At 35.3% G+C, this 25,503-nt stretch overlaps 1 protein-coding gene across 13 annotated transcripts in view; it reads left to right on the plus strand.

Moving 5' to 3' along the window:
- The window catches only part of ARAP2 (ArfGAP with RhoGAP domain, ankyrin repeat and PH domain 2), a 226,810-nt gene that overhangs the window by 48,836 nt on the left and 152,471 nt on the right, over positions 1–25,503 (plus strand). For 11 of the 13 annotated variants that reach the window (XR_011649522.1, XR_011649516.1, XM_058299917.1 and 8 more), the window contains exons 3-6: positions 3,233–3,291; positions 4,327–4,403; positions 5,037–5,128; positions 6,574–6,927. Coding sequence is in view for 11 of the 13 variants with exons in the window: in XM_058299917.1 (XP_058155900.1) it covers positions 3,233–3,291; positions 4,327–4,403; positions 5,037–5,128; positions 6,574–6,927 (582 nt within the window). In the remaining 2 variants the exon portion in view is untranslated. The remainder of the gene's footprint in view (positions 1–3,232; positions 3,292–4,326; positions 4,404–5,036; positions 5,129–6,573; positions 6,928–25,503) is intronic. The other 2 variants (XM_058299924.1, XM_058299926.2) reach the window with 1 other exon arrangement.

Here is a 25,503-nt window from a genome sequence, read left to right on the forward strand (position 1 = left end):
GGGAAATTAGGGACACCTCTTCCTTCTGGAAGAGGATGAGGAATGGATGAGGGAAATAGAAAATCACAATGACCAAAACTGCAATAATAATAGTTTCAAGCAAGATTCTAAAATTAATGAGCATAAGCTTTAAGTGAAACACTATGCTTTCATAGTTTCAAAGTAGCTTCTTCAAAACATTTATTAATTATGAAGGAAAAAATAGTGACTTTGTAGTGGAAAAACTGGTAGACATTACCTTAATTAAGTTTAATGATCAGTAATATCATATTACATATCAATAAGTATGCCCATTGTGATGATCTAATAAAGGAATAACGTTTCTGTGGTATTCTTGCCAAAATAGATATGCTCAGTCTAATCCTGAGAAATTATCAGACTAAGCCAAACTGAGGGACATTCTATATAATCACTGACTAAAACTCTTCATAAGTCACATGGTCAAGAAAGAAATGGAGACTGGGGGACTGTCACAGATAGTGTTACTGGATGGCTCTGTTTTCTGGGCTTCTATGTTCTTGGCTTATGTTGCATAAAATAATTTAAGGACATGCCATAGGGCAGACAATGGAGAAAGGAGTTTATTAAGAAACAAGAAAATGAAAAAAGTACACAGTCCGAGGCATGGCTGTGGGTGGACTGCTTGGTGAGTTGCATGCACAGGGCCCCAGTGCTTTTTTTGTGTATATGATGATATTGCATTGTTTATTTAATTTGGGAAATATGAGTGCATAATGCATTCTGGATTTGTTAATATACCAAAAATCCTATGAAAAATTCAAAATAGTCTCCTGGGAAATAACTACCTGTTCTTTAAGAAGTTTATAGTTTGTAGTGTTTTTTTAAATCAGTTTATTGACACATATTAATAAAGCATAAATCCATCCAAATTGTACAATCAGTGGTATTTGGTGTAGTCACATATTTGTGATTACATCACTTCATTCTTAGAACACTTTCAATGTTCCAATAATAATAATAATAATAATAATAATAATAAAACAAAACTCACCACCTCTCAATCTCTCTGATTCCCCTGACATACATTGCTGCTATTCTTTTTTATTCTCTCTAATATATTTGCATTTATATTTTGTAAAAACAGTCTTATATGCAATTTTGTGCTTTACATGAGGTTTTACTATTTTATGCAGTCCCATGTTAGTTTTTAGCTTTCCTTCTAGTAATATGCATGACCTTAGTATTTCCCTTTCAAACACAGTCATATCCATACAATAGCACTGCTAGTTATAAACACCATGATATGCTTTAACCATTTTTAAAGATTTAGAAACAAACTTTTTTTTTTTTTAACGAATTCTGCACAAATTAGTCCTTAGCTTTCCATTCTCTACCCTCCTATTTTCTGGTGACCTATATTCTAATTATTAACTCCATGATTTTCCAAAATATATTTAGTTCATAATAGCACAATCATACAGTATTTGTCCTTTTGTGTCTGGGTTGCTTCACTCAGCATAATGTCTTCCAGATTCATCCACGTTGTCATATGCTTCATGGCTTCATTTCTTCTTACCACTGAGTAACATTCCATTGTGTATATACACCACTATTTGTCTCTCCATTCATCAGTTGATGGACACCTGGGTTGTTTCCTTCCACCTTTTGGCAAGCGTGAATAATGCCACTATGATATTGGTGAGCAGATATCTGTTTGTGTCTCTGCTCTCAGTTCCTCTGGGTATATATCTAGTAATGGTATTGTTGGGTCACATGGCAAGTCTATATTCAACTTAGGTAAGGACTTTTTAAAGTCTGTTTGCTCTTCTTTTTTTTTCATTTCTCTCCCCTTTCCTGCCAATTGTCTGCTCTCTATGTCCATTCTCTGTGTCTTCTTATGTGTCCGCTTATATTCTTGCCAGAGGCACCTGGAATCTTGTGTCTCTTTTTGTTGCATCATCTTTCTGCGTCAGTTCTCTGTGTGGAGCCATTCCTGGGCAGGCTTTTTTTGCACTGGGCAGCTCTCCTTACGGGACACACTCCTTGTACGTGGGGCTCCCCTATGTGGGGGACACCCCTGCGTGGTATGGCACTCCTTGTACACATTAGCACTGCATGTGGGCCAGTTCATCACATGAGTCAGGAGGTCCTGGGTTTGAACCTTGAACCTCCCATGTGGTAGGTGGATGCCCTATCTGTTGGGCCAAATCTGCTTCTCCCCTTTTTTTTAAAATTTTTATTTTTTGCTGTTCTGATGGTTGCCCCACCTGTCATTTCTCAGGGGGCCAATGGTAAGGCATTCTGAGGCTATCCAGGGTTTTCCCTTGACCCCTAATGAGATTCTTATTCCAAATGAGATTCTCATTCCAGGATCTCACAGGATCCTTCAGGAAATTTCTGCGTTGGGTCTCATGGCCATGTGGTCTGCCAGCCATGTTGTCTTTCAGCCATATTTCTGCTGGGTCTTCAGGTGTGAACCAAGCCTTCCCTTTCCCTATACTAACCTGCCTCAATAGTGGGGAGATTAAAGAGACATTACAACCAGATGCATTATGGGATCCTGGACAATAGTGGAAAATCTATGGAAATTTGAATAAGGTCTGTAGTTAATAGTATTGGGCCAATGTCAATCTTCTGGTTTTGATAATTGTGCTGTGAAACTGGAAGCTTTTTACGTTAAGAGACACTAAGTGAAGGTTATATGGAAATTCTCTGTACTTACAGCTTTTCTGTAAGTCTAAAGTTATTTTTGTTTTAAAGACTATTTCTTTCCTTTTTTTAAAAAAAGCTGAGGCAACACCCAGTCATTCTCAATGTAGAGATCATCTTCCATTTGGGAAACCAAAGGGCAGTGTAAGAAGAGAGCTGAAATTTCTTTTCCCTACCTTTCCCAAGACTCTGGTGTATATATTGGCAAATTCTGTCCAGTTGATTAAAATTATAAATTTTTGTTTTGTCTTAAATTTTGTTTTAATCTCTATTTCTACTGCCTAAGCCTGGCATCTTTGCACACACAATTTGTTTACTTTTGTGAATTACAAAGGTGGGAAACAAATACTTGTAAAATCCAGGAAAATCTCTTCCTTTAAGGGTCTATAGAAAAACACATTGTGGAATTTGGCCATTTTGTTTATATCAAATCAAACTTATTTTTGAATATTTGTTTTCTCCTCTATAAATAATCCATTACTCAAGATAGTTACTTATAAATCTCTATAATTAATCCTTTACTCAAGATAGTTACTTATAAATCTTTCCCCTTTGATTTAAGCTATTGCCGTGAAAGAAGAAAAATTGCTGCCTCAACGGGAAAACCCTTGGCCCAACAAAGTGAGTCTATACATTTAAAGCTTCTGTAAATTAGTAAGCACTCATTTGATAGTGTTAAATTTGTAAAAATCATGATTGACATGTTCGCTTACCTGTGGAATAGGGAATAATGGGAACTACTTTTTGCCTGTGTTCGTATTCATACATACACTATCTGAAGCACTTTTTTACATACTTATACAAAAATAGTTTTTGTAGAAGCTTTATTTATCGTTAGCCATCAGCAAAAACATTTAACTAAATTAAAATGGGCTCTGGCAGTGTGAGACAGAACAAATATATATAGAAGGTAATTTTTCCATGAAAACAGGAAAGGTCTGGCATTTTTGTTCTAGTAAATTGATCATTAACAGAGCCCTTACCTCTTGAAAATTCTGCGTATATAAATTAATAATATTTTTCTCAATAAAAAGATGGCAAACATTTGGCTACTGAACTGTTCAATAACAGAAAATTCAGGTGTTGAGAATTCTTTCTTGTAGATCAGTGCAATTTAAGGAGGGTAGATATTCTCTTGAAATGGTTTATTTAGTTATGTTAATAGCTGTAATTTTAAAGGAATTAAGTGGACTCTGGAATTTTGAGCAGTGTAACATCTAGCTGTTATGTTAGTGAACTTTTTGTAATTGCTTATTTAAAATTGCCATATATGTATGATTTTTTTTTGCCATTTATGCTATTCTCTGATTTAGAAGTTAACAAAGTGACAACACCACAATTCCATTGTATGTGGAAAACACACTTGGTTATGTTAATGTGGATCTTAGAGGTTAGGAAGGACGTTTATGAAATATCACAATTTAAAAAACTCCGAGTTAATATATCATGGTTGCAACTGAGTGATACATACAAGCAGTGCTATATCAAAAAAAATTGGCAATTAGTTTGGAGGCACGAATTACGAACTCAATTTTGGACACTGACAGAATAAAAGTTAAGTAGTATTACCATAAAATAAGTAAACATGTCTTTTTAAAGAATAATAATTCACATTATTTCTGTCTTTCCATTCTCATCCTATGATTCCTCTAAAAGATTCAAATGAGGAGAATTCATCTTCCATTATTCCTTATGGAGAAACCTTTCTCTTTCAGAGACTAGAAAATTCTAAGGTTAGTCCCATACATTTTATTTTTTCTTCCTATTCATTTTCTTTATTCTTCTGCCGATGTATGCCTCTTAATTTTTGAATTTGAAAAATGCATTATATTGATGAATGTAATCTCTAGTAATTAAAATTTGTTTATTAAAATCATGATAATTCTATAAATTTAAATATATGACAAAAAAATTTTTTGTTTGATTTCAGTAAATATAGGACATTTATACCTAAATACCAGATGTTCAGGAATACAGATTTTCAACTATTTATATATCTTAATTATTCAGTTTATGACTCAGTCTTTCCAGTACTTGTACTCTTTCACTATTTTGTTTTTTGCCCTTGATAAAAGAGAAACTGGAAGACAGAAAAAGCAGATGCGTAATAATAAAATTACCTTTGCTCTTGATTATCATCTTCTTTTTTGATTATCTGAAATGACAGGTTATTAATGACATTAAATAAAATACTGAAAAAGGCATTAAAAATACAGTTTACTATACTTACTCCGATTAATTTGTTTTTACTGAAAATTGATCTAAGCAATTAGATATTAGTTTAATAAAAGTACACCCAGATATTGTGGATCTTTATAGAATATTGCTGAATTGAAAAAAAAAATTAAGTGCAATTTTTTTATTAGAAGAAATCTATAAAGAATGAATTTTGGACTCATGAAGAAACCCTTAAAGGGAGAGCAGCTACTGAAAGGAATACTCACTTGGTCAAATCGAGGTAAGAGGTCAATGATTGATGATGATTAATTCTTTTGGATAAAATGTTACAAAATGTTGACTTCTTGTTCATATCATTCTTAGAATTAATACTGTTTCTAAGAAAATAGATTTACATTGGTAAGATTGAACCTTTTGTTTCTAAATGTTTTGATAGCACCATTTATAATTGAATGTAAAGACTGTGTAAATTGAGGTTACAGTGATATTCTATAGCATATTATTTATGTCTTTCCCCAGTTGAAACCACTACCCTCCCCCGATAAAGTGGCAAATATAGTAACCAAGATTGATCCTTAAAAATGAGAAGGCATGCAAAGTAAAAATATCACTTTGTGAGGTACAGAATTTTCATAAATGAAATATATTCTTTTTCATTACAGGTTCAGCATTGACTAGAGGCTTGACATAGGTTACATATGAAAGTAAACAGTACTTGGGAACTAACTTAAATTTTATTTTTGTCTTTTTTTTTTCCCCCTCACCTTTATTGGAACTTGGTATCCAAGATCATTACTTAATGTTCACTGTATTTTCTATTTATCCTTCATCTTCCAATGCTAAAACTTTGTTGGAAATTTCCTAAGTTGGAACTAAATAATTTGACTATCTTCAGTAGGCATTTAATATGAACCTATTAAAATGTGAAATGCAGAAAGGGCCAGAATAAATCTGTCTTTAAGGAAGAAATGCTTTTTAGAATATAATATCCAGAAGAATGGAATTTGACTTCTAGGTATATCTGTTTTGTTGATTATCACAAATTCCTTTGTAATGAGTTTTGTTTACATAAATGACAGAGTCAATCTACTGTGTCATTCCTTAGGTCTATAGGAATATGCCTAGCTATAATGAATGCATTCTTGTAGATTTTCCATATTAAGCATCTTTTACATTTTGAATCTTGTACTGCGACCCGTTCTCATTTTCTGCCAGCTCTGTGGTGCGCTTTTTCCTTTTTAGCATTACAAAATAGTACTGAAGTTCTCAGCAGTCAGGCATATACCCTTTGTGTTATTATATTATGGTAGACCATGGGGTTCTTAGGGTCGATTAGTGAAGAGCCAGAGAGGGAAACAACAAGTTGGAAATAACATCTCCAAATAGATGAGGTAGTGGTTCTTCACTTTTTTCAGAGGGTAAGGTTGGGCTGACTATTTCATGGTGCTCTTGAAGATCTTTAAATTATCATGGAAGAATATGGTTAGTCTTCATCCTTACCACCTACATCCAATTTTTCAAAAATAAAAGCTATCAGATTTAAATTATACATAAGGAAAACCTTCCTAGTAGTGTTTAAATATGTCATAGGATCATGAGAAGTTTGCATTTATTTTCTGGAAGAGTTTTAAGAATTATCATTTGACTTAATTGACCTCTTAAGATTTTAAGTTTATGTGATTTTTATAGCACTTTGAAATGCTAACACTGCTCCTTTCCATTTAGCATATATGATAACAGAAAGGAAAAAACAAGTGAAGACAAAGTGGAAGATATTTGGATACCGCGAGAAGACAAAAATAATTGTCCAATGGACTCTGCTTCTGATTCAGAATACTCAACAGTAGAAGAATGCTTTCAGAGCTTAAGAAGAAGAAATTCAAAGCCCTCTAAATCTAAGACTCAAAAAGCAGTGAATTTGGACCTCATTAATAGGCACAGTTTTCCACTAAGTTCAGCAAGTGGAAATACTGATGCATCAACCATTCCTTCAAATGCAATTTCGCCCTATGCTTGTTTTTATGGATCATCTGCAAGAAAGGTTAAATCTGGGTGGCTGGACAAACTCTCTCCTCAAGGGTATGTATTTATTCATTTCTTACAAATGCATAAGTAGCATATTTTTAAAAATTCATGTTTATTCATTTCTAAGTCTACTAGGTTGCTGCCTCCCTGCTCGTCTGCCTACCCTTCAGCCATAAATACACATAGATATAGTTTTTAAGGACTTTTAATAAAAATTTGCAAATGCTATTCTGTAGACATAAGGAGGAACATGCTCAGTGCATTATATAGAATCCTGGGTTAAGGTTCTGAATAGCAAATTAGAGTTGAAAATTAGGATCCAACATCTAGATTCTTAACGTTACTTACAAATTTTGCACTAAATGCACTGTCCTGTGTCCTAATCTGTGGCAAAGGAAAACAACACAGACTGAGTTGTTACTACTTGGCCCATGCTGTTTAGATTTTGCTCATATCATAACAGAGTTCTGCTTGGGAAAACAAGGCTTATTGTCATTAGTGGAAAAGTATGTCATTGTTAGATTTTGGTCTTTGCTGTTTTGATATATTGTTTTGATTTTTGTATGTTGCACAAAAGTTGAGTCCCTTGACTATTACACTTTTAAAACAGATGTATTATTTATTTCAGATGTTTATAAAGAAACTCTGTTCATTAAATATTTTATAGTACTGAGAAATCTTTGGGGAGGGATTATGTTTAATTAGAATTATTTTCTGGTGTCCTGATTTTTGGAGGCCCTTTTGAAATACTTATTTCAAATGTATCCCATGAATTATTTAAGTATTTTGTGATTAACTCTCTCCTGTTTAAGTAGTTAACATGGTGGCTCCCTGCAATATCCTATGTGCTGATTTTCTCTACTATACCTCTGAAAATGTACATCATTTTAGAGATACTTGGTTTGTTATAAAAGAAATTAGAAAAAATATTATCAGAAGAAGCACTAGATGATTAGTAGGAACAGAAATGACATTTCTTAAGAAAGCAAAAACAAAAACAAACTAAAACGAATAAACCTTTTATGGTTAGTAATTATATGGTTAATTATTTTTACAATTGCTTCCTTTTAGAAAAATTAAGTTTTAATAGTACTAATTGTTCTTAGTATTTGTTATTTTGCCTAACTTATTTCTGATTATATTATGATCACAAAAGCCTGTTGTGTATATTATCTATTTTTATCATCCATCAATATTGCCAGCAAATATATATTCGATACCAAAGGTATGAGTCAGCACTTAAATATACACACCAGTGGAATGAACAGTGTGTTTGTCCCCAAATCTTTCATTTTTGTAAGGTTTAGTTATTTAGGAAAATCCATGTAATTACTCAAAGTATCATTGGAAGGTTTAGCACTCTGCAGAGAGATCTCCAGCAGTTGTGTTTTCCTGCATGGTCTGAAGCGGCACCTTGCTCTTACCGGGTTGCTATGTTTATGGTTTAGGCACAATGAGAAACTTCACCATTATGCTTATGGTTCAGACAGACTGAGAAACTTCACCATTACTGACCATCTCTGAGATAGAACATTTTCCTTCTCTCTGTGTTATCAGAATTTTGACTTTACATTTTTTTCTAGCCTGAACTTGCCTAAAGTTAGATGCTATTGGTCTGCATATGTATTTCCCCACTGTATTGCAAATAATTGAGTTTTCTCATTTGAAAGGTGTTCTCCTGGATACCAGAATGAATGGAGATAAGAAAGTAAACAGAGGAGCTTATTATATCACCAAGAATTTAAAAACTCTTTTATGTGATTTTATTGCTATGACTTGAGATAAAAATTTGAAACTGATCAAGAAGCATGTATTATTAGTTCAGAAGTAGAGTCATAATTTTTCCTCTCCCTAATTAGACTTTGTAGGCTATTGTGAGGGTAAGATGCTAATTAATTATACAAGGTGGTACCTTCCCATTCCTTATGCAGAGGTTGCTGGGAGTTTAAGTCATGATCACTCTTCTCTTTGATGTAGGTAGGTTTTGTACCTTCCATTTGGGAATAAAAGACATATGTACAATTGAAAATAAAAAAAAAAGCCAAGTATAATAATTGGTATAGAAAGTTCCACAGAGAATACAGTTATTAAAGTGCTGAAGAATATGACTATTGATGTACAGACGGTTGAGAGAACATTTCCTTAACGACCTCCCAGGGAAAGCTTCATGGAAGAGAGGGAGCAGTTGAATTGGCCCTTGGAAAATGGGTTTGCATTTGTAATGAACTACTTTTCTTGCTAGGGCGAGTACAGAGGCTCCAAGGTAGGTGATATCTGGTATGCTGGTCTGTGAGATGGATTGTAGAGTTAAGAACAAAATGGAGATTCAGGTTATTTTATTAAAGATTTAAGATTGGGCTCTGGGACCTGAAGGGAGAAACTGTCAGTGAATTGATGTTCAGGTTCAACAGAGCAGTAGTAAAAATGAAAAAGCCAATGCTGAAAGCAAGAAAAGGGCAAATCCTCGCCAATGGCCTTGTAGTCACAGACTATCTAGAAGCCTATGACTTGGTGGGAGATCAGAGCTTATAGTACTCATGGCTTAGTCACTGGCTGATATTCTAGCCAGTGCCCCGAGCATCTGAGGCTGCTTTAGTGGAGCATATCCACACCCTGCTACACAAGCATTTGAGTGCTATAGGTCTTCTGGTAATGCTATTCTGTGGCTGGCCTTATAGGGAAAGGCAAATGTAGGAGAAAATTGACAAATCCCTATTTGATCAAGACTTTCTGACAAGGTGTATCAATCACTATATTAAAGGTGACTCTTAAATCCCTGATAAAAAGTTATCTTTTTATCCTGGCAAATTAGTTAGCTATTTCTCAGATCACATGCCACTTAGGTATAGATTGTGCCAAGCAAATTGAAAACTTCAATATTTTATTTGTAGTTTGAGAAACAAAATTTTTAGTCAATTTTAGTCTATTAAAATAACAGCTAATTCCTTTCGGTCAGTCTTTATGAAAATAACAGCTAATTCCTTTCAATCAGTCTAGCTGCAGAGAAATGGATAAGAGTGTTGGAACCTGATGAACTGAAGAGTTACTATGCCATGGTTAGTTTGTTGTGTGCTTCTATTTCTCAGAATTTCCATTTCCCTCACAAAAGTGGAGGATGCCTTTCTCTATGGAATTATTTGAAAAAAAAAAAGGTCATATGGGGCCTGACACTTAGTCGAGGATCAAAAAAAACCTCAGTTTTTCTTCTTGTCAAAGAAACTTCATTTTCTTGGAAGTGACGTTTGATAATGATACTGAAAGTAAGTCCTCGTTGGTTGTTACTTTGGCAAATGTAATGTAAAGAAATAGTATATTAACACCGAACTTTTTAAATTAAATTTTTGAGTAGTTATAGAAACACTCAGTTTAAAGAGTTAGAAAATTCTATAGAATGTGTCAGAAAATTATACAAAGGCTTGTTTTTTTTAAAAAAATCAACTTTCCTCCTCTCATTCTCTTTCACAAGAGGCAATCACTCTCAACTCTTTTGGTAGTTTCTTTTTGTATATATATTAATATTTTTATGCTGATTCTTTTCAGTGTTTGGAATTAATTTGATATACCTCCATGGAAGTTAAAATATTTATTTTCATCACTGCCACCCCTCCCTCGGGGGAAGAAAAAATCCCTTCTACCATGTAGTTCCTGTCTATCATCTTTTCTTTGTAATAAAAAAAAAATTAGGTTGTATCTATATTTAGTTTTATAATCTGAGTGTGTAAATGCTGTCCAGAGTTGAACAGTATAGCATATTGTGATTAATATTTTTCACGTACAACTTTTAGCTTTCCTTGGAAATAATTGTCACTTTTGTTATTTAGTTTTTTAATATAAAATTTTTCAGTCATCCTAAAATTCTTCCTCAGAAATGTAAATATCTGAACTAGCCAAAAAAACATTTATCTGCCAATTTCATCATTGTAGCACCTCCTAGGAAAACTCATTTAATTTGGGCTGGTTACTCCCCAGGTATGCTGCACATCCTGGTACCCTCCTCACTATAATTCTGTATGTGCTTCACTTTACATGTAATTTTTGTATTTCCCAAATTTCACATCATCCTTTCTCTCCACCTGCCATCTCTTTGGGTAAAGCATAACTCTTTAGAGCTTCCTGAATTCAGTTGGGTGGGAGGTAAATTTTTTGAGACCTTGCATGTTTGAATTTTTCTTTCTTTCTAAGAATGCTTAAGCAATACTTTGTCATATAAGAAGTCTTAAATGGAAATAATACAATCTCTGTTGTCAGTAATCCATTGTGTTCTAGATCCATAACATGCTAGAGCTGGTATTGTGAAATCCAATCCTTGATCCTTTGTGTATAGCTTGTTTTTCAGTCCTGGGAAATTTTCTTGTTTAATTTTTTTGATGATTTTATTTTATCTTTCAGAATTCCTGGCAGTTCCGTGTTGGACCTCCAGGACTGAACTACTGATAAAAATTTAGCTTTTCCATTTTCCATCCCTCTGATTGGGAAGTTTCTTCTGTTGTGTTTCCTAAACCAGTTTTTGCTTTCTGTTACTCTATTTTTAATATCTAAAACATTTCTTGTCTTTGTTCTTATTATACTAATATTGTTTAATGAATGTTATATCTTCTGTTATCTCTCTTTGGGTATGAATAATTTTTTGAAGCTTTCTTTTACCAGTGTTAGTTTGTTTTCTTCAATTTTATTTGGAGGGGACCCTCCTTGTATTTCACCTTAGAGTTGTTTTCCTCAATGTTTTGTTTATTTGGGACTGTTGATTTTAGAGTGAGTATTTCAAATCTGATTGGAAGCACTGCAGGCTTAGGTGGGTGGTATTATCTGTTTCTTATAAATTGATTTAGTAATGCCTTTTCATTGGGGAATCTTCCTTGCAGTATCTTTTAAATGAATCTCCTTACTGAGGATTATAAACATAGAAAACAGAATTCTTGGAACCAGTAGAAGGACTTTGAATATTAATACATATGATGTACTTTTATTTTATTATGCTATTTTTTTTTGTAATTGTTGTTTTTTGTTTTGTTTTATGTTTTTGAGGTACCAGGACCTTGTATGTGGGAAGCCAGCGCTCAACCACAGAGCTACACCAGCTCCCTTGAGTTAGTTTTTTCATTCGTTTGCTTGTTTGTTTTGTTTTTGTTTTTAGGGAGTACCAGAGATTGAACCCAGGATCTCATATGTGGGAAGCAGATGCTCAACCACTTGAGCTACATCCATTCCCCTCTACTGGTTTTTTTTTTTTATCCCCTCCCCCCCTTTGTGGCTTGCTTGCTCTCTGCTCTCTGTGTCCATTTGCTGCACATTCTTCTGTGTGTGTGTATTTATTTTTTATTTATTCCCCCCCACCCCCCCGCAGCTTGCTTGCTTGTTGTCTGCTCTCTGTATCCATTCACTGCATGCTCTTCTGTGTTATTGTCTACCCCCCCCCCTTTTTTTTTTGCGTCACCTTGCTGAATTGGCTCTCTGTGGTGCTTATGGACTAGGTGGCACTCCGTGGCATGTGGGCAAGCCTGCATTCACAAGGAGGTCCCTGGACAAGAACCCAGGGCCTCCCATATGGTAGAAGGGAGTCCAACTGATTGAGCCACAGCTGCTTCCCCCCTCTACTGTTTATAATACTATGCACTGCCTTCCACCATGCCTGATTTCTCTCACTTCTGAGACCCCTGCTTTACTTTCATCAGGGAGTGAAAGTCTACTACTCTGTTTAGGAAGGAGAGGGGCAGTTTTCCAACAGTGTGAAGTGAGAAAGGGATTATGGGATATAGTGGTTACCTCTTAAACTGCTTTTTATCAAATCTTCCTATTCTCAGCATCCATCTTGCTTTCATAGTCACTTCCAGAGTTCCCTGTTTCCTGAGATTTTGTTTTTTGTTGTTGTTGTTGTCGGATAAATTGCTTTTCCTTTGAACGTCATCTGTTGTTAGCTCAGTACCTAGCTGTTTGAAGTCTGCTGAGTCAGTTCCTATTCCTCCTTTTACTTTCCAAGTTGCTAAATGTTACTATGGTCTACTTTTCTTGTTTCTTCATCATTGTTGGTTTACAGATATTTACTTCATTTTAATATTCTTAATCCTTTGCTCTTTTTTATTTTTTTAATTAGAGAAGTTGTCGAGAGATGGAAAGATTACGTAAAAAACACCACATTCCCGTATACCCCAGCCCCCTATTATCAACACTGTATATTAGTGTAACCTTTGTTACAATTGATGAAAGAATGTTATTATTATAGTACTATTAACTATACCCCATAGTTTACATTAATGTGTATTTTTTCCCCCAATTTACCACCCTGTTATTAGCACCTTGAATCATTGTGGTATACTTACTATAATTCATGAGAGAACATTTTTCAACTTGTAATATTAACTATAGTCCATCATTTACAATAAGATTCACTGTGTTATACAATCCTATGTTTGATATTTTAATTTTTATTCCAGTATCATTTATATGGCCTGAAATTTCCCCCTTTAATTGTAATCTCACATAAAATTCAGTGCTGTTAATTATACTCACAATATTTTGTACAAATGAACTGTTAGCTCCCCATTCCCTATTCCCAACCCAACTACCCATCCCCTGCTAACATAGTCTAGATTCATCTCTATAAGTTTGCTTATTCTAATTATTTCACAAAGTGAGATCATAAAATATTTGTCCTTTTGTGTCTAGCTTATTTCACTCAGTATAATGTCTTCAAGTTCATCCTTGTTGCATGAACCAGAACTCCATTCGTTTTAAATGCTGAATAATATTCCATTGAAGAACACATTTTGCTTTTCCATTCATTGGTTGATGGACACGTGGGTTGTTTCTATCTATTGGCAATTGTGAATAATGCTACTATGAATATAGATGTGCAAATATCTATTCTAGTTCCTGCTTTCAGTTCTTTGGGATATATAGCAAGTAGAGGTATTGCCAGGTCATATGGTAATTCCATACTTAGCTTTCTTAGGAACTTCCAAGTTGTCTTCTACAGTGGCTGCATCATTCATATTCCCATCAACAATGAATTACTATTTCTATTTCTCCATTTCTTCTCTGACACTTGTATTTTCTGGTTTTAATTTTTATTATTTTTCAAATAACCATTCTTGCAGGAGTGAAATGTTATCACATTGTGTGTGTTTTTAATTTATCTCCCCCTTCCCCAGATGGTTCTCTTATCTGTCTGCTCATTGTTTGCTTGCCTTCTCCAGGAGGCACTGGGAACTGAACCCAGGACTTCCCACATGGGTAACGAGTACCCAGTGGCATGAGCCACATTTGCTCCACACGGGCTGTGGTGTCTGCTGGCTTGTGGCATCTGCTCATTTAGGCATCTGCTTGTTGAGGCAGGTGCGTGTCTAGCTTGTTGCAGTGGGTGTGGTGTATGCTTGTCTTCTTTAGGAGGCACTGGAACCCAAACACGGGACCTCCCATGTGTTAGGTGGGTACCCCACTCTATGAGCCTAATCTGCTTCCCTCTCATTGTGGTTTTGATTTGCCTGTCCCTAACAGCTAACGATGTTGAACATATTGTCATTTGCTTTTTAGCCATTTGTATATTTTCTTTGGAGAAATGTCTATTCAAGTCGTCTGCCTGTTTTATTATTTTTAGTGAGATTGTCTGTCTTTATTGTTGAGGTGTAGGACTTGTTTATATATTCTGGTATTAGACCCTTATCAGATATGTTTTTCCAAATATTTTTTCACCATTGAGTAGGTTGCCTTTTTACTTTCATGATAAAGGCCTTTGATGAACTAGAGTTTTAAAGTTTTGATGAGGTCCCATTTATCTAATTAAAAAAAAAATTTACTTTTGTTGCTTGTGCTTTGGATGTAAAGGCTAAGTAACCTTTACTTAAGGCTAAGTAACCTTTACCTAACACATTTCCTGAAGATGGTTCCCTGCATTTCTTCTAGTTTTATAGTCCTGATTCTTATATTTAGGTCTTTGTTCCATTTTGAGTTAATGTTTGCATATGGTGTGAGATAGGGTCCTTCTTTATTCTTTGGCTTATGAATATCCAGTTCTGCCAGCACCATTTTATGAAGACATTATTCTTTCTCAATTGATTTGACTTGACAGCCTTGTCAAAAGTCACTCTTGATCTTAGATGTGAGGGTCTATTTCTGACTCTCAATCTGATTCCATTGGTTTATATGTCTATCCTTTTGTCAGTATCATGCTCTTTTGACCACTGTAGTTTTGTAATAAGCTTTAAGGTCAGAAAGTGTGGGTCCTCCATCTTTGTTCTTCTTTTTCAAGATTTTTTGTCTATGTGGGGCCCCTACCCTTCCAAATAACTGGATGATTGGCATTTCTATTTCTGCAATGTAGTGTCTTGGAAATTTGATTGGGATTTTGATGAAATGTAAATCATTTTGGAAAATATGGCATTTTAATATTTAGTCTTCCAATCCATGAACATGGAATGTCATTCCATTTATTTAGATCTTCTTTGATTTCTTTTAGCAAAGCTTTGTAGTTTTCTGCGAAAAATTCATTTATATCCTTGGTTAAATTTATTCCTAGATATTTGAATCTTTTAGTTTTATTGCAAATAGATTTTTTCCCTGTTATTTATTCCTTAGACAGCTTATTGCTGGTGTGTAGAAACACTACTGTTTTTTGCATTTTGATCTTGTACCCTGCCACTTTGCTGAATTTGTTTATTAGCTCTAGCTTAGCTTTGTTGTAGATTTTTCAGGACTTTCTCCATATAGGATCATTTCATCTACAAATAGTGAAGTCTTCCTTTCCAATTTGGGGGCCTTTTATTTCTTTTTATAGCCTAACTGCTCTGGCTAGAACTTGTAGCATAATATTGAATAATAGTGGTGACAGTGGGTATCCTTGTCTTGCTCCTGAACTTAGAAGGAAAGCATTCAGTCTTTCACTATTGAGTATGTGTTAGCTGTGGTTTTTATTATATATGCCCTAATCATGTGGAGGAAATTTCCTACTATTCCTAATTTTCTAAGTTTTTAATCAAGAAAGGTTGCTGGATTTTGTCAAGTGACTTTTCTGCATCAATGAAGATGATCATGTAGTTTTCCCCCTTCATTTTGTTAATGCGGTGTAATGCATTAGTTGATTTTCTTAGGTAGACCATCTTTGCATACATGGGATAAAACCCATTTGATCATGGTGTATAATATTCTTTTTTTTTTTTTAAGATTTATTTATTTATTTCTCTCCCCTTCTCCGCCCCACCCCGGTTGTCTGTTCTCTGTGTCTCTTTGCTGCATCTTCTTCTTTGTCCGCTTCTGTGGTTGTCAGCGGCACGGGAATCTGTGTTTCTTTTTGTTGAGTCATCTTGTTGTGTCAGCTCTCCAGTGTGTGCAGCACCATTCCTGGGCAGGCTGCATTTTCTTTCGCACTGGGCGGCTCTCCTTACAGGGTGCACTTCTTGTGCGTGGGGCTCCCCTATGCGGGGGACACCCCTGTGTGGCAGGGCACTCCTTGCCCACATCAGCTCTGTGCATGGGCCAGCTGCACACGGGTCAGGGAGGCCTGGGGTTTGACCCACAGACCCCCCATGTGGTAGAAGGATGCCCTAACCACTGGGCCAAGTCCGCCGCCTTGTATTATTCTTTTAATGTGCTGTTGGATTTGATTTGAAAGTATTTTGTTGAGGGTTTTTGTATCTGTATTCATAGGAACAATTGTTGGCATTGTTGAAAGTAAAAAATCTTTTACTTTCTTTACTTGTACCTTTATCTGGATTTGGTATTAGGGTGCTGTTGGTCTCATAGAATAACTTAGGTAGTGTTCTCTACTGTTCAATTTTTTTGTAAGAGTTTGAGCAGGAGTGGTTTTAATTCCTGTGGAATGGTTGGTAGAATTCACTTGTGAAACTGTCTGGTCCTAGACATTTGTTTTCTTGTTTTTTGATGATTCATTCAGTCTCTTTACTTGTAATTGGTCTGTTAATATCTTAATTTCTTCTAGACTCAGTCTAGGTTCATTTATTTTTATTTGTCCATCTAGGTTACCTAATTTGTTGGCAAACAATTGCTCATAATATTCTTTTATGACCATTTTTATTTCTATGGGGTAATTAGTAATGCCCTCCTCCTCTCATTTCTGGTTTTATTTCTTTGCATTTTCTCCCCTTTTTTCTTGTTAGTCTAGCTAATGGTTTGTCAATTTAATTAATATTTTCAGTGAACCAACTTTTGTTTTTATTAATGCTGTCTATTTTTTAAATTCTCAGTTGCATTTACTACTGCTCTAATATTTGTTATTTCTTTCCTTCAGCTTGCTTTGGGTTTAGTTTGCTGTTCTTTTTCTATTTCTACCAGTTGTGCAGATAGGTCTTTGATTTTAGCACTTTATTCTCTTTTAATGTAACCATTTAGGGCTATAAATTTCCCTGTCAACACTGTCTTTACTGCATCCCATATTTTCTTCATTTACTTAATTTTTTTTGAAGATACTTAGATTACATAAATGTTACATAAAAAATATTGGGGATTCTCAGATGCCCCACTTCCTACCCCTCCCACGCTTTTCCACATCGACAATATCCTTCGTTAGTGTGGTACATTTGTTACAATTGATGAACACATTTTGGAGCATTGCCACTAAGTGTGGCTTATAGTTTACATTGTAGTTTACACTCTATCCTGCACAATTTTGTAAGTTATGATGTTATATAATGGCCTGTATCTGTCATTGCAGTGCCATTCAGGACAATTCCCAAGTCCCATAAATGCCCACATAAGATACCTGTTTTCCCCTCTCCCTCCCCTCAGAACCTCCAGTGTCCACTGCTGCCACATCAATGACAAAAATTCTTCCATTGCTAGAATCACAATAAGTCTATAGTAGAATTCCAATAAGTCTACTCTAGTCCATCGATCATGCCCCAGTCCTGAGGATTCTGGGGTGGTGATATCCACTGCACCTCTAGTTGAAAGGGGGCTTAAATCCCATGGGGCAGATTGATGGGGCATAATCTCTCTGTTCCTTGGGATGATCATTGTCCATCATCATCTTATTACTTGTCCTGGGTGATTCCAATGAAATGGAGAGTAGGCGTTGCAACTCTTTTGAGACGTCAGGCCCAGCTGGCACAAGGTCAGTCCAAAGATTTAAGTCTCTTAGACATAGATCTACCAATCTAGTACTAACTATATGTTCATATAGAAGGAACAGAAGAACCATGTGTAGGGAAATCACAACTGAGTCCAACCGTGCCATACTGGGGAGCATGCATTCCAAAGTAGGGTCTGTTGGCAGAGTGCGAAACTCCCAAGCTGTCTGCCCTGCCTATAGTGTCTGGATGTCTCCAGAGCCCTCAGGAGCCATGCTATTTCAGGCAACATTTACTTTCACAGTCTTTGAGATTCTGCTCAGACATGCATAAGCATAACCTCTGGAATAATCTACTGACACACTTTGAAGTCTCTTAGCCATATATACTCAAATTTGTCTTTACCCTTTCCCTCTTTTGGTCAAGATCTTTTCCAGTTGCATTGCTAGTTGGTGCTTGGTAGCAATTCCTTTGTTGCCAGGGAGTCTTATCCTTGAGAGGCATGTCCCATGCTAGGGGGAAGGTAATGCATTTATATGCTGAGTTTGGCTTAGAGAGAATCCACATTTGAGCAACATGGAGACTCTTTGGAGGTAACTCTTAGGCACCCTATAATACTAGGCTAAGTTTCAATTTCAAAATAAAGGTTCATAAGTTCAGTCATCAATATCAAGGGTCTGTCAATGGTCCATCCTCCTTCACTAGTCACTGCCCCTGTACTTGAGGGATTTTTGCTGTCCCATTAGAGAATGTGGCAGAGCTCCCCAGCATGGGAACTCAATATTCCTTTGGTTATTGTGTGAATCTCCACTCACTATGACAATGTCCAATCCCATGAACACTGGAACACCTTGATATGCCTTACTGGTGTGCCCTAATGGTGTGCCTGCCATGCATTCCCCATCACTGACACCCCACACCAATGATCCTCTCCTGCCACTGTTGTGATCTAAAATTTCTTCAAAATGTTGCCAACAAAATAACCAAATACAATTAATAAGAAAATGAAATAATAATGATAGTTTTAAAAATAAATAAAATACAAAAAAGGAAAAAAATTGGAATAATAAAAAATAGTACAAAATATAAAATAAAAAAATTGATATTATGTCTATCATCACTGTAAGATCTGTTGTCTTGTACATACAGTGACATTTTCTTCCCCCATTGTCTTATTTTTTTCATTTTGTCTCCAAATAAGCTTTAGGTTACAGAAAAGTTACATAGAGAATATAGGAGATTCCCATATACACAACATCCTTCCCCCTTTCCCCTTTTCCCTATAAATAACATTTTATGTGTGGATGGTACATTTGTTATAATGTACAAATATTGAAACATTGCTTCTAACCACAGTCAGTGATTTGCCTTATGGTTTACATTTTGGTTGGACCATACACTTTTATATGTTTTGATGAAATTTAACAAGGTCTGTGTCCATCATTGCAAGATCATGTAGAACACTTCCAACACCCTCAAAATGCCCCATGTTCCATCTCTTCCACTCCTCTATCCCCCTCCTCTCCAGACCCCAGGAAGCACCAAGCTTCACTCCTTAAAGAACAAGAGTCATAGTTACTACATTGAGGGCTTGACGTACTGGCCTGTCCTTCCCTATTAGGCACTGCTTATGCTTTGAGAGACTCCTGCCCCTCTGTTACAACATAGCAGGACTCCCCAGGATGGGAGTCTAACATCTTCCTACTCATTATGTAGGTCTCTATCCACTGATACAACACAGTATGTCAAGATGAACACTCACATACTCCCTATGAGCGTGTCCCAGGTGCGCCCTGTCCTGCGTGCTCCTCACATCTGCATTCTATATTTTTTGATATGTGTCCTCATTTTCATCTGTTGCAATGTATTTAATTATTTCTCTTGTAATTTCTTCTTTGACCCACTTTTTAAGAGTGGGTCTTAATATCTTATTTAACTTCCAAATGTTTGTGTATTTTCAACTTCTCTGCCTGTTATTGATTTCCAGCTTCATTCCATTATGGTCATACAAGATGCTTCATATAATTTCAAAGTTTTAAAATTTATTTATCTTTTTGTTTCTATATATATTTTTTTGCTTTGCTAAATCACTTTCTTCACAAAAATCCCTTTTAAAGACAACAATCCAAGAAAACATATTGTTAGAGTTTCACATTTTAAAGGTTGTCAGTTTAATAGATACAACATAATTGAAACAAATGAAGATTTCTACACTATTTCTGTCAGTAACTGGGCCTTTCACAACTTGAGTAAAATATCTTATTTCATTTAAAAGAATAAAAGTGCCCTGATGTTTTTCACTGTAGGTAAGAAACAGAGCGTTTGACAGATTATACAAATATGACTCATTGAACCCTTAGTAGTAATGTTTTACCAACGTTGCTTTGTAGTCTGTGAGCACACTGCTGCCATTTCCCACTTTGCTCTGCATACTGGATGTTTCTTTTTCTGTATGTAGTAAAAAATTTAACAGCTAAGTTAGTCTGTTAGCTGGTACTTGTTTGGGGGATGGCAAAGCCAGGCTAGCAATCTGTTCAACAGTTGGACAGTAGGAGTAACAACCACATGCTCAATTTGTGTCTCAAAACCACATTGAAAAGGATACTTCAGGAGGAAAGAATTTAACAGAACAAGTTGGGATTTAATTTGATCATTTACAAATGAAAGCTCAATGGAAATTCACTTTCAGAATCTCTTGACTGAGGACTGGAAAATAAATGTTTTGAAGGCGCAAACCTGACAACAGTTACACTGAGAAATGGTGTTGTGAATCAGATGGCTTGCCATGTAAAGCTTATGTCAAAACTCCTTAGTTATTCATGGGGAGAGGTCACAGGGACCTCAAGCTATGCCCTTAAGTGCCCTCTCTCTAAATTATCTTTGTCCTTTCCCTCTGAATTTAGGAAGTAAGAATTCTGCGTTAAGAGAACCAATTTTGGCTTCCCAGAATGTACACTGCATCATCCACTGTGTTTTGTGACCCAACATGTGGTCTACCTAGAGAATGATCCATGTACACTTAAGAAGAAAGTATATCCTCCTCTATTTGGGTGCAATATTCTATATATTTCTGTTAGGCCTAGTTTATTTATGATATTCAAATCCTCTGTTTCCTTATTGATCTTCTCTCTAGAGGCTTTACCTATTGATACAGTGGTTTATTGAAGTGTCCAGCTTTATTGCGTTAGTGTCTACCTCTCCCTTCAGTTTTGCCAGTGTCTGCTTCATGTACTTTGGGGCACCATAGGTAGGTTCATAATATTAATGATAGTTATATTTTCTTGTTGGATTGACCCTTTTATTAATGTATAGTATCCTTTGTTTCTTTTAATAGCTTTTGACTTAGTCTATTTTGTCCGATATTAGTATAGCTACTCCAGCTCTCTTTTGGTTACTATTTTCATGGAATATCTTTTTCCACCCTTTCACTTTCAATCTATTTGTGCCTTTGGGTCTAAGGTGAGTCCTTTGTAAACAACATATAGTGGAATCATGCTTTTTTTCCTCTTTTCTGTCAATTTGTATCTTTGATTGGTGAGTTAAATCCATTAACATTCAGTAACATTACTGTAAGGCAGTACTTAGTTCAGACATTTTGTCCTTTGGTTCTTCTATGTCTTATCTTTGTTTTGTCTCTCTTCCTTTATTTCAAACTCCTTTTCTTTTGTGATATATCTGATTATCCCTTCTTTTTTTTAAAGAAGCTTTAGATTACACAAATCTACATAAAAAATATAGGGGATTCCCATATTGCCCATCCGCTACCCCTCCCACACTTTCCTCTATTAATATCCTTCATTAGTTTGGGACATTTGTTAGAAATGGTGAACACATATTGAATCATTGCTACAAACCATGACTCATCCCTTTCTTATTTCTGTTCCTGTATATTTTTAAACTCCATTCTTTGTGGTTACCCTGGGTTTTTATTATCCAATTGACATCTGTAAGCTAATTTAAAATATATCAACTTATCTTCAATATCATGCTTGTTCTTTGCTCTTATATCCCTCTGTTTCCTCTCTCAATATTGTCTTTTTCTAATGTTACTTCTTTATATTTTGGATGTCCATTATCGGGAAATATGCCTTTATCTTTTCAATTGTATTTTGGCTCTTATAGAAAGTAAAAAGTAAGGTTATATATTAAGGATACAGTACTATTGTGTTTTGCATTTATCCTTTCAGTTATGTCTGCAGACATTCATTTCTTCACAGTATTCCAAGCCACTCATGTCTTTTCCTTTCAGCCTATAGAATGGAATACCCTTTAGTAATTCTTGTAAGGCAGGTTTTTTTTTTTTTTTTGGTTGAACTCTCTTGTTTCTGTTTATCTGTGAATATTTTAAACTTGCCCTCATTTTTTGAAGGACAGTATTTTCCAGATAAGGAATTTTTGGTGGCAGTTTTAATCTTTCAGTACCTTAAATATAGCATACCACTTCCTTCTCATCTCCATGGTTAGGATGCCTTATATGTGATGAATCACTTTTCTCTTGTTGCTTTCAGAATTCTCTCTTTATCTGTAGCATATGACATTCTGGTTAGTATGTGTTTCAGAGTAGGTTTATTCAGATTTGTTTTGTTTTGAGGTATTGCCCGTCTTGGACTTGTATATTTATGTCTTTCATAATAGTTGGGAAATTTTCAGCCATTATTTCTTCAAATATTCTTTCTGCTTCTTTTCCCTTCTCTTCTCTGGAACACCCATGTTGTGTATATTTAGACACTTCAAGCTGTCACTCAAATACCTGAGAGACATTGCTCAGTTTTTTTTTCTTTTCTCTAACTTTTCTTCTATTTTGCTGTTTCATTCTTTTGCCTGTTCAAATCTGCTGTTGTATGTCTCTAGTGTATTTTTATTCTCCATTATTGGGTTTTGCATCGCCTTTATTTCTGTTACATTTCTTTTTAAACTTTCAAACTCTTCTTTATGCTCACACATTGTCTTCTTAATATTCTTTATCTCTCTATCCCTATTTTCCTTCTTCTCTTCAGTTGATTTAGGGTATTTGTTTGAACTTCTCTGATTAGTTATTCCAAATTCTGTGACTCCTCTGAAGTTTTAATTTGTTTCATTGACTGAACCAAATCATCCTGTTCCTTAGTAGGGCTTATAATTTTTTGCTGACATCTAGGCATCTGATTATTTTGATGCGTTAACTCTCAAGGTTAGTTTCCCCCCTTTTATTTTTTAAGGTTTTATTTTTGATTGGCTTTGTGTTAAAAATCTTCTTTGATACTTGGTCAGACTTACTGTAGACCTTTGGAGTAGCCTGTGTTTAATTGTTTGGATTTTCTTAGCTCTTCTTCATATGTTACTATTCCTGGATATGTGGTGCAAATTTTGTATTTGTGCTGTTTGTGCATTTATTTTACCTCAAAAGAAAGCTTCTTTTGTTGCTTTTGGGGAAATTTTGATCTGTTCTGTTTTTGTGCAGAATTTTCTCCGTGGCTTCTTTGATTTGTTTACGTTGTTTCCCTCACTCAGTGGCCCTTTTCCTTGAATTTTTCAGTATAGGACCTTCCCTGTTTTTTTTGTTTTGTTTTTTTTTGCTATTTCTTTTTTTTAAATTCTTTATTTTTTTTGGCTTTATTTATTTTTTGATATTACATTAAAAAAATATGAGGTCCCCACATACCCCCCACCTCCCTCGCCCCACTCCTCCCCCCATAGCAACAATCTCCTCCATCATCATGAGACATTCATTGCATTTGGTAAATATATCTCTGAGTACCGCTGCATCTCATGGACCACAGCTCAGATCCCCAATCCTGTGAGGCTTTTTTTTTTTTTTCCTGTGAGGCTTTTACGCCATCTCTTTCTTCCCCTTTAGTGTATCACTCCCCAGGGACCCAGATTGGGTTAATCCAGAAAGTGAGTGGAGACTGGATTGTGTATGTGTATCTTTTGTCAACAGTTCTGCCATGGTCTCTCTCTTTTTTATTCCCTGGGGGACCCTTTGTATGAGGCACTCCACTGCAGCTTGTGCCCTGCCCTATGTCTTATGGACTTGGGTCCCCGTGCCTGGCCATTCATGGGGTAATAACTCAACCTGCTGTTGTGAGTGGCTCTGCAGTCTGCATCTGCAGCGAGAGGAACTGCAGTCTACATCTGCAGGACTCTGAGGCTGCACAGGGACTGAATGAGCGGGAGGGGTCCAGATTGGCAGGTCTGGGCTGAGGATCTCTTATCTGATTTTGGAGATTATTTTTCTTTTTTTTTCTCTTCAGCATTTGTAGAGTCCTTCACCATTCTCTGTTTTCCTCCAGACTTTTAATCATGTGGGCTTTGTCCTTTTATTTATTGATTCTTAGGAGACACTTTTCCAGAGGATGTCTTAGGTTGTTTTTTTCTGTCTTTTAGTGAGATTATGGAAGGAGTAGAGATAAATACATTAGTTCATCTTAATTAGAAATGTGCTACATGTTGCATTTTTTACAGATGATTCCTTTAAATATAGGAGTTTTAACATAGCATTTCATATACCCCATTATGCAAGCACTAAGCTCTGTAAATATTTAAAAAACTAGAAGTCACATTATAATTCTACCTTTATCCTTCCAAAAGCCCTTTAGTACCATGAATTTTATGTTAAAATCATGTTTTGTTTTGTTTTTCCCTCATTAAAAGGTATGTCAGGATGGAGGCTTGGGTTTAAAAGAAGCACATTTTTTTGTTTGTTTACTTTGGCCCTAATTCTATTTGTTCCATATTATCTTGGAAGTTATCCATTTGGTTTGCATAAAAGTGAGGAAAGTAATATGCATTTTAGAATAGAAAGGTCTTGAAATGATTTCCTACATAATATATATAACACTTCATTACTAAACTGCATCATTTAAAAACCACATACTTAAATGAGTAATTAAATATAATGAATAAAATGAATAACTAGAGAAAGAAATTGATAATTTGGTAAATAAGTAAAAATCTATACTTCTTGGGATTGTAGCAATTCTAAAACGTATTGAATCTAGTTGGGTTAGAGGAGAAAATAAGACAAAATAAAGCATATACTTCTTTTGAATTATGTAAAAAAGGAGAATAAATCTGAAACAGCATGTTGATATCTTTTTTTAAGAGATTGTTCAGAATAACTGAGAAGTGTGATTGTGATGCTTTTAATACCATGATTAATATAAGCCATAAAATTGACTTAGTGCCCTTGAGGTACATTTCAGTTGTATGGTTTTTACAGATGACAGTTTGGTAACCCGTGCCACCTTAAATGACTATCACTGGTTGGCATGCCATTAGATTTGGCACATATTTTTCATTCTTTTTTTCCTTGCTATTTTGACCATTTTTAGTTGTATAATTCAGAGGCATTGATTACATTTACATTGTTGTGCTGCCATCACTGTCCATTACCAAAATTTTTTTATTACCTGAAACAATTCTATACCCATTGAAACAACAACTCCCCATTTTCTCTCCTCCCGGCCCTAATAATCTCTAACTTACTTTCTGTCTCTGTGGATTTTCTTGGGAATTATTTTTTGAGCTAAAACATATAATCTTTTAAAAGACTCTGTTGGCATTTAGGAATAAAATTAAATAGTAGTGCCTCTGTGTGAGTACTTCATAGAGATTTAATTGTGTATCTACA

The sequence above is a fragment of the Dasypus novemcinctus genome, chromosome 1 (genome assembly GCF_030445035.2).
Source record: "Dasypus novemcinctus isolate mDasNov1 chromosome 1, mDasNov1.1.hap2, whole genome shotgun sequence".
Taxonomy (NCBI): domain Eukaryota; kingdom Metazoa; phylum Chordata; class Mammalia; order Cingulata; family Dasypodidae; genus Dasypus; species Dasypus novemcinctus.